The sequence below is a fragment of the Xenia sp. Carnegie-2017 genome, unplaced genomic scaffold (assembly GCF_021976095.1).
Source record: "Xenia sp. Carnegie-2017 unplaced genomic scaffold, XeniaSp_v1 HiC_scaffold_1, whole genome shotgun sequence".
In the NCBI taxonomy this organism is placed as follows: Eukaryota; Metazoa; Cnidaria; class Anthozoa; order Malacalcyonacea; family Xeniidae; genus Xenia; species Xenia sp. Carnegie-2017.
The window spans coordinates 10,130,031-10,139,595 of NW_025813402.1; the positions used below are offsets into that span (position 1 = coordinate 10,130,031).

The 9,565-nt window shown below is 37.4% G+C and overlaps 2 protein-coding genes across 2 annotated transcripts; both read left to right on the forward strand.

The window, feature by feature from the left end:
- The first annotated feature begins 41 nt into the window (after positions 1–41).
- On the forward strand, positions 42–2,545 carry LOC124433528 (39S ribosomal protein L2, mitochondrial-like). The gene has a single exon (XM_046983309.1). The coding sequence runs from the start codon at positions 167–169 to the stop codon at positions 995–997; it is 831 nt and encodes a 276-aa protein (XP_046839265.1). The 5' UTR covers positions 42–166; the 3' UTR covers positions 998–2,545.
- A 356-nt stretch (positions 2,546–2,901) lies between these two features.
- LOC124433517 (major facilitator superfamily domain-containing protein 6-like) lies at positions 2,902–7,638 on the forward strand. The gene is made up of 2 exons (XM_046983300.1): positions 2,902–4,890; positions 5,698–7,638. The coding sequence occupies exons 1-2, from the start codon at positions 3,372–3,374 to the stop codon at positions 5,994–5,996; spliced, it is 1,818 nt and encodes a 605-aa protein (XP_046839256.1). The 5' UTR covers positions 2,902–3,371; the 3' UTR covers positions 5,997–7,638.
- Positions 7,639–9,565: the final 1,927 nt, after the last annotated feature.

Here is a 9,565-nt window from a genome sequence, read left to right on the forward strand (position 1 = left end):
GTCGTTTTGTGTTGTCGTTGGTTATCGCCGTGACGGCTTCCTACGACAAGCAACGAAAATGCACGACGAATAATTGATGAATTATTTTCAACACACACATAACAACAGCCGGATAGCGTTGATTGTTCAATCTTTGCCTTAACCGTCACTGATGAAAACCTGAACGATGCTACCAAGCAATATGTTTCAACCCTTGAAAAAATTTTTTAGAATTGGAATTTTCTCATCAAACATAAAAAATACTTTTGCGACATCGGAAACGTGGCTGGGAAGGTCACCTTATTCATACGTAAAGAAGCGTCGAAGTATACCCAACATGGACATACCCAAATATCTTAAGGATGGTTTGGTAAGGAGAGGTCTTGGACGATCAGGTCGCAACAATACTGGACGTGTAACAATCCGTCACCGAGGTGGAGGGCATCCTCAAACATATCGAATAATCGACTTCGTACGAGCCCCTTTGGAAGATGAGACGACAAATACAGTTGCCATTAAAGATAAGATATTGCAAATTGGATATGATCCCTGTCGGTCGGCGCGTATAGCATTGTGTGCAGGCAATGGGGATACAAGGCAAAAACTTTTGGTTGTACCTGATGGAGTTGCAGTTGGTGACATATTGACTGCATCTCGTGGCCCACCAGAATCTATTTCTCGCATTAAACCTGGTGATGCCTATACTTTAGGAGAGCTACCTGTTGGTAGTATTGTATATAACGTTGAGTTGCAGCCAGGTAAAGGTGCCCAGCTTGCCAGAGCTGCAGGTACATCAGTTCAACTTATCAGAAAGACAGATGAGCATGCTGTCATTTTACTTCCTTCGAAGAAGGAAAAGAGTGTTAACATAAATTGCTTAGCAACTGTTGGCCGTGCTTCAAATGTTGATCATAAGCATGAAATTATTGGTAAGGCTGGACGTGCTTGTTGGCTTGGCAAAAGACCAAAAGGAAAAACTGGAAAGGATCGATGGCTGTGGACAAAAAAAAGAGTTTGATTTCACTTTCATGATTTCTTTTTGCCAGTGATTTCCTGCATATATCATGGATAGGCAAACCTGTATCTAATGGCATAGGGCATGTTAAGTGGCTACCATGTTATAAGCAAATATTTTTTCAAGAATACTTTTTCTATAGAAGTACTATGTTTGTCTCTTGCATTGAACTTAAATACTTGGAATGCTACCTGAAGCAAATAATTGTAGCCAAATCTTACACTCAGACATTACAGGTAGAATTCCATGTATTTTAGTTCAATGGTCTCCAGTACCTATTAAGTGGCCATCTTTAGCAGCCACATAATCCTCCAGTTTTCATAATAGTTATCTCCCATTTGCTAAGGGGAAGCATAATTTTTATAACGTTGACCAATTCGATTTTTTCGTATATTGATTAGTAGTTGAAATGGACAGGGATGCAAAATGTAAACTAGTTACCTGTTAGTACCATGTTATAAATTACCGTTATAACCTATAAATTATAACGGTCTGCTTCAGCGGGAGTCGTAATCCAACTTCAAACTGTTGATGTGTGGTCGCAAAAGTCAAAATCGCATTTTTTGAATTCAGATTTCAACAAATAAAAAAGGTGTTAAAACTTAAAAACTTATTCATTTCCATTTACTTAAAATGATATACAGTTGTCAAATGATTTTGATGGCTGGTAGCTTTCATGTAGGAAAACGTTCGCCAATTTCATCCCATGCTGTTTGAAACAGCCCGACTCGAAAACTAACTTTACTTTTTACGTGATCAGCAAAATTGCAATGTTTACATTGTTAATGCAAACTTCATAAGCCTATACATCGTAAAGGTACAACTGTGTCTCAAAGGAACCAAACGTTGGTTTTCAAAAGGTTTGTAGCTACTCCTCGGTGTGCAAAGAATGCGATTTTGACCAAAATGCGCTTGCATTTGCTCATATTTATATTATGAAATTCCATGTCTATAATTGAGAATCCTGATCTTTCATAATATTTCACAACTATATGGTCGCTTATTCGGAAATTTACAAACACCAGAATGTTGAAGTTGGATTACCTTTTTTAGACACCCTATAAAAGTGTTTCAAATTGTAATATGCTATCGTGCATTTGATATCGTCTTCAACGCTTACGTTTATACAAAGCAAATAAGAGAGGAGCTTTTTAGCTTCCCAATAATATGTCTTTCATTTAATGACATTCAGAAATGATAGAGTACTCAATAGAAGACGAAATTGTATTCTTTGAATCGAATTGAAGACAATTAAGGAAGATCGTATAGCGTATGATACAACCCATTGTTTCGTTGTATTTGTTTGAAATAACCATGGAAATAACAGAGTAAAACTGCTTGGTGCTTAAAATCAGTTTGAAAACTTTGTAGTTTGTTTGAATACATAATTAGTGGTTAATTCTATTATGACATGCAGGCACAAATTCAGGTAGAAATAATTTGTGAAAAAAAACACTTGGGGAAATTAATAGAAAATAAGAGAAACTAATGATTTTCAAGGAGGTTTGTACTTAAATTTCAAATGTAAATAATAAATTTTGTAAAACGTGATTAATCTACTAATTTTTTGCACAAGGAAATAAGGATTTTTTATCGGCATTGTGTGAAAATTAAAGTAAAAGACTTTTCCATGTTGAATTTTCAAACAGTGTTTTGGCTTGAGTTCGATTATAGCTTTTTTTCTTTAGTTTCTTTCCATTTGAGCGTAAATTAGGTGTTGCGGTGAACCGAATATATCGTTATACAACACGATTTTTCCCACAAATAAAAATTCGTGTTATTATATCATTGGTCATGTTAATGTCATAGCAACATTTTCGAAACAAAGTGCAAATATTTAAGTGCCAGCTGCAAGAGAACACACGTTAGCACATTGCCTTGTGTAATTACCGTGGGTTCAAATTATGCTTTTATTCATCAGACACCGACGTGTAATTTCACAGCCTCTTCATATGCATTCGTAATTTTTCTTTGAACTGTTAAATGATTTTGAAGCTCAATAGGAAAGCAACGCGCGTAGTTTTGTTGTCGCAGTTGATTTTTCTCAACTTTTTGCGATTGCTCTTGTGATTTATCGCGTTTCCTCGAGTGTTATGTGCAAAAAGCCAAACCATTGGAGAGGAATTAAAGATGCAAAGATTAGCAAATAAAACATCGGTAAAATTTGCGAGCTTTGAAGCAGTATAGACATCGGCGACTCGAACGAAAAACGATTACAGTGTATTTTAAATTACGACAAAGCGGGAAACAAGACCAGCAAACTGATACTAACCAAAGTGAAATTGTGTTACCGCAACACAAGCCATTTTCAAGAGCATATTAGTGAAAGATTGTACTGCCGCTAATAAAAACAAGGCGAAAGTAAACGTCAAAATAAATGGGGAAAGAAAATGTAAAGACTTTTGAAAATAATGACAGACAAAATGCCCAGCACGAGCAAAATATAGGATCGAACAGGAATATGTTTAGGTTCGACGATTGCTTCGGCAACAAGAAACTTGTCATATACAAAACGTTCTATTTCTTCTTTTATGGCGCTTTCAGCATCATCATCGCCTATCTACCGTTGTATTTCAAACAGCTGGGCCTTTTGGCGAGTCATGTAGGCTTGCTAACTGGAGTCCGACCGTTACTCCAAGCGATAGGCGCACCGTTCTGGGGAATGTTGGCCGACAAAATGCGAGTACAGAAGACTGTTTTGCTTGCTGGGTTAATGGCGTTCACATTCAAGACGCTCCTATTCATGGTATTTCGACCAAGTCATCAAACATGCGAAATCACTTTCATCAACAAGACGCATAAAATTAAAACAATTTCCCCTATTTCGCACAACGTTGACAAATTCAAACGAGAGTTTCACATACTTCCCATGATGGCTCAGAAAATCTCAGCAAGAGAAATTTGCGAAAACACAGAGTTTATGAAAAAGATATTAAGCAACGAGATTTGCAAGAAGATTGAACAAGAACAAACAAGAAAGCCCAGAAATGTTGTCATGACAAAAGTTAATTTGGACCATGATGTGGAAAGCGAAAAATCTTCAGCAAAACGAAGGAAAATTCTAGGGCGAAAAAAAACTCGTGATTTGGATGGAAAAACAATTGTGGAAATGCACACAACGCACACGATTATTTACACACGGCGTAACGATAAAACTGAAATGTCGCATTTGTTCATCATTTTCCTTTTGTTGATTTTTATCGGTGAATTTTTAGAATCTCCCACAATGACACTCACCGACGCCTCGTGTTTAAACGCTTTGAAAGAAAAAAAGCACTATTACGGGCGTGTCAGACTGTGGGGCTCGGTGGGCCATGGTTTCTCGGTTCCAGTCGTTGGCTTTTTTATTCACGGCTTTCGGCAAATCATTTGCGGTGATACGCATGGCAATTATTTCATTTTGTTCATATCCTTCGCTGCTCTTTCCATCTGCGCCATTTTAACAGCGACAAAATTTCGTTTCAACTACGATGACGAACAACCAACATGGCGTTCCGCCATGTTCCTCGTGCGTTTTCGTTACGCTACGTTTCTGCTGGTCGCATTCTACCTCGGTTGCTGCCATGGTTTTCTGATGAACTTCATTAATTGGTACATCGAAGATTTGGGCGCAACCACTCTAATTATGGGCATTGCAGGTGGATTGAAAAGCATTACCGACGTTATAGTTTTTTCGCTCGTTGGCTCCGCTATCACCAAGATCGGTTATGCGAACGTGCTGAATTGCACGCTCTTTTCATATGCGTTATGTTTTCTGGGCTTTTCGTACTTGAAGAATCCGTGGTTTGCGCTGCCTTTAGAGATCGCCCAAGCGGGAAGTTACGCAGCGACGTGGTCGACCTGTGTATCGTATATAGCAAGCTCAACTCCGCTGCAGTCACCCGCAACTATTCAAGGTAACCAGTGCACAAATTTATAGCTTTACAACCTCTCTCGGTAAATCATATCTACCAACTTCTGACTGCATCTTTCTAATAAGTAAGAAGGCAACAAGCAGGTGTCGACAAGATTTTTTGTAGAATTGTCAAGATTGCTTCATTAGCTATATTTATGACTCACTAACACATTCTTTAATCAAGCAATTAGCTAAATGAAGACAAGTTACTGAATAATATGAGGCCTCGGTCACTTGCTAAGTTATTCACATTTAAAGGAGATACAACCAGCTATATAATTTACGGAATATTTCAATTAGTATATTTGCCCACCACAACCACGTTCTAACAATGTGAAAAAAGCTTTTTGTATCATGGAGCGTTCCTTTGTACTAATAAAGTTTAGTGAGAGCAAATCTCTGTCTTCCTTCCAAACAAAAATTTTCAGAAACCTATACATAATAAATATAATAAAAGGAATTTCCAGAAAATACGAAAAGTAGCTTTAATGTAGCTACATTTTATATTTGTTGGAAAATCCGCGTAAGTTAACGGGGTTCGCTTCGCTAGGTAATGTCGTTGTAAGAGTTTTCCCTTGACAATTTCTGAATGTAATGGCGTTGACAGTTTTATAGTTGGGGGTGCGGTGTGTGTAATATTTATATATACTGTATTAAGGTCCTTTAAAATCGATTGTTTTTTTAGGAATCATAACATCAATATACGAACATAGCCCTGTCTTTGATTGCTTTTTACCCGAAGCAATAACTCAGACTGACATTTGAATCTAACTTCCGTTCAATAACATTGACTATATTTTCCATAAAGGCATTCTTCAAGGTGTGTATTGGGGATTAGGAACCGGTATTGGTGCAATCGTCGGGGGCTTTTTAGTGCATCATTTGGGTGGCAAGACTACATTCCGAGCGTTCTCATTGGTAACGGCAGCAGTCTTTTCGTTGTTTGTACTTCTCCAGTTAGTGTTACGATATGCAGGTCGCGATGCACTGGATTATCACAAGCTTCCCGATCCGGCAGATTACAGCCCTAACCTTCTCTCTGACGATGCAAGCGATGATGAAGACAATGAGAGCTATTACGACTCGAATGGTGACCAAGATGAATGAATGAATAAATGTATACTCATTTCTCCATTCACATATTACCAATTGCGTTCAACTGGTAACTGTTCCGAATTTTTCGCGTTTGTTTACGTTTCAAACGTCACGTTTGTCAGACGAAACGTCGGGTTTCAACTGGTAAACATTACGTTTGTTCAAATGGCGGATATCTAAGTTTGTAACAGCTCTTTCTTATATTATATGGTCAATTATCAAACTTTGCAAATCTCCCAAGGTATACAGATGTATAATTTTCGGTTGCTACAGCATTTTACCATTGTAACTAAAATCGTACGTACATGTTAATCACATGACCAAAACCTGTTCAAATTGTTCCTCAAACGTTAAACATTCCTCAGCTAACGTTACGTTTCTAATTTGAAACCGTTTCGTCTGACAAACGTGACGTTTGAAACGTAAGCAAACGCGAAAAATTCGGGACAGTTACCAGTTGAACGCAAACGGTAATAACGTGCTACAGCTAGGCTATACTTTAGATTACACACGAGCGATCATGGAGCGCTCTATATAAAATTGATATTGTATACCGTATTATTTCGAGATTAACTTATCTATATAAGTACTCTTACACGGTGCAACTTGTCTGGCAATTTGTATCCCAAAGACTGCTTACTCAGAAATGCAAGTTGCACGATTAGGGATGTTACACTATGCAATGCTTCTAGCAACTTGTTTTGCAAAAACAGCTTTTTTTGCGCAATAGTTCATTTCAATTGTAAGCCCTAGGTACTAGCTATGGCGAGTTGCTATCAACCGTTGAAAAAGTTGCATGAAGATTGTTACACGGTGAAATACCACATTCTACTACGGGCAATGCTTCTTGTTACAAAATCATTGCTTAATTTTATTATTGCGAGGAATTGCAATCATGCCTTGCAATCTTGCGACCAATTTCTATCGCAATATAAGTACAAGATAATTTGCATTGTTGTACGGCGTATTTCGTGCAATCTTGCATATAATTTAGACTGAAATTTTCTGTGCAAAATTCAAACCTGTCGCTATGCCAGGATTTTGAAAGAGCTGTCTTCTGCTGGTGTTTTTTACAGCACAAACAACTTGTATTCTTTGTCGATATTATAAATTGCTTGGTATAATATCTGTGTTATAGCGTATAGGCTTTATCAACAGTTCGTAAACTTTGTGATAGGGTTGAATGACAGCTTTTGAGTCAATGCAGCATTAAAAGTTGTCTTCACTAACTTTAAAAAAAGGCGAGTTGAACATTTGATAATTATTCGTCTGTTGCGGTGATTTCGAGATTTTTCTTCGCTGAATTTTCGCAGTAGGGAGTTGTAAAAATGTCCTGTAAAAAAGTCAGTTCGGACAATAGCTACGGAAGTTATTTTTTCATTAATGAGCAATGGTGATTTTGGTTATTGTTAACAATACAATGCGTGCACCTTCGCATCGCAGGTAACCGTTGAATTTGCAATCTGTTTTCACACACTGTGGATAAAAAACATAACCTAAAAGTGTGCTCTGATTGGTCAAAGCCTGAATTTGGATCAACGCTTTCGATCGTTCGCACGCTTTTCTTAATTTGAGTTGCAGTAACGTAGTTATGTGAAAATTATTTAAAAAAACTGTGATTTAGATACTTGAATATTAAACGAATGAAATCAAATTGCACCTTGAACAATATTTAACACAGTTTGTCAACTTTTCATAAAAATAAAAATAAATAAGCTAATGAGAGGGTTCCCGGTAAAATTCGAAATGCAAGTTTATCAGAAACTAATTCCCAATTAAGGCATTTACCATGCATGCACATTTGCAAACGATCTCTTGAATAAGACTCAAATAATTTAATTGAAAAGTTATCCAAGCCAAGCTGTAGCAATATCTTTATAACACACTATATTAAATGCCTTCTTTAGGTCTATGAATAGAACCCAACTTAAATGTTTATGCCATAAATTTTAAAACACCACTCATACGTAAAATCTAGTAAAGCTATTGACGTAAAATTCAATTTTTCCATTGAATTTTTTCGTGCTGCGCAGATCTGATCACGTATGTGATTACCATAGTGGCAGCCAGTCAATTGTTTTTTTTTACCAACAGCAATGATGAAATGGCTAACGGCTGACAGTAATCTAATTAAATATACGGCAGCCAGTTGCACAGCGAAGTGGACCATACTGTGATCGAGCGCACAAATTTATAGTATTGCAAGATAAATACACAGGAAAAATACTCCAGGGATAAACCTGCACACTGTATCAGGAACACTGTATATTTAATTAGATAACTGGCTGCCGTTAGCCATTTCATTATCTTAGTGTTCAAAAAAAGGAATTTACTGGCTGCCACTATGATCATCGTATGCGCAATAAGATATGCACGAACTGAAAAAAGAAAGATCTTGGAATATCCACGCAAATGTATTAAATATTTAAAGTCAAATTTGCCATATATTATACCATCGTTTGATAAATGAGCAAAAAATGCAAAGAGTATGGCTTGCAAAGGCGTAACCAGAAAGGAATATATGAATAGACCCTTTCAAGGTTATCGCAGCCATATTGCAGGGGGTGCAAAAACATTGGGCCGAGCGCGCGGTCACGCATGGCGTCCATATAAATTACTAATAAATGCTCAAAAATTACCCTTATACATATTGGCCATTTCTTTCAAAAATATTTCTCAAGCTCGTCCATTTTAATAGTCGAATTATTATTTGCGATTTTTTACACAAGTGAGTCCAATTTTGTGGTAATCAAAAAGCGGAAAGTTAAAGAAAACATTTGTTTTCTTTGAACAACTTGACCGTCGTTTGAGCGATGTCCTTCAGTTCGCAACACACGCACTTGTCTACAGCAAAGTCAGCAAGTATCGCGAGGAACTATTCTACGGCAAACTCTTATTAGTATTTCCAATTGTTTGTAAAGAGACATTGCTATTTTTATTATGTAAGGCGACTAAACAGCCAGAAGAAGAAACAGCCAAGTATTCAAATACACACTTAAAACTGTTAGTCGATGGCAGGCCGGTGTGAAACCTTACATCATACTCTCTCGTCAACTGTTCAAATTCCAAAGGGACAGGGAGTAAAGATGCCTCAGATTTTGCTGGATTTCCATCAAAACTTGAATCAGAATCCTCGGTGTCATAGGCTTGATGAGGACGCTTTGATGTCGTCCATGTTTCTCTTCCTTTACGTTTAAGCGGGAGTCCTCGATTGCTCGTACTCTGATAGCGTAATAAAAACCGAAGGATAATCCGTTCCGCGGTTATTTGGGGTTCTTCTTCCCAAGGGAAAATGATTTGAGCAAACGAAAGTACCTTGTGCACCAGGCTTTGGGTTAAAGTCATCGGCTCTGCTGTTTGCTATTTGTTTTCGCAAAATTTCAGCAAGTGCTTGATCTTTGGGCCACTAATGAAAAACTAACTTTTCTACGTGAGACCTCTTAACATGATAATCAGGATAGCGTTTATCATTATCGCAATATCCAACTGCACAACGCGCATCTTTTACCATTTCGGCTATGACTGCTCACAGCTACTCGGCTAGTTTAAGGTTTAGTTCGTTTGACTTGGCTTATGAGTTC

Bases quoted from the DNA above. Each gene is read 5' to 3' on its own strand.
- LOC124433517 (XM_046983300.1), top strand. From the start codon at position 3,372: ATGGGGAAAGAAAATGTAAAGACTTTTGAAAATAATGACAGACAAAAT. The intron at 4,891-5,697 runs GTAACCAGTGCA...TTTTCCATAAAG, and splicing joins GTCACCCGCAACTATTCAAG to GCATTCTTCAAGGTGTGTAT.
- LOC124433528 (XM_046983309.1), top strand. From the start codon at position 167: ATGCTACCAAGCAATATGTTTCAACCCTTGAAAAAATTTTTTAGAATT.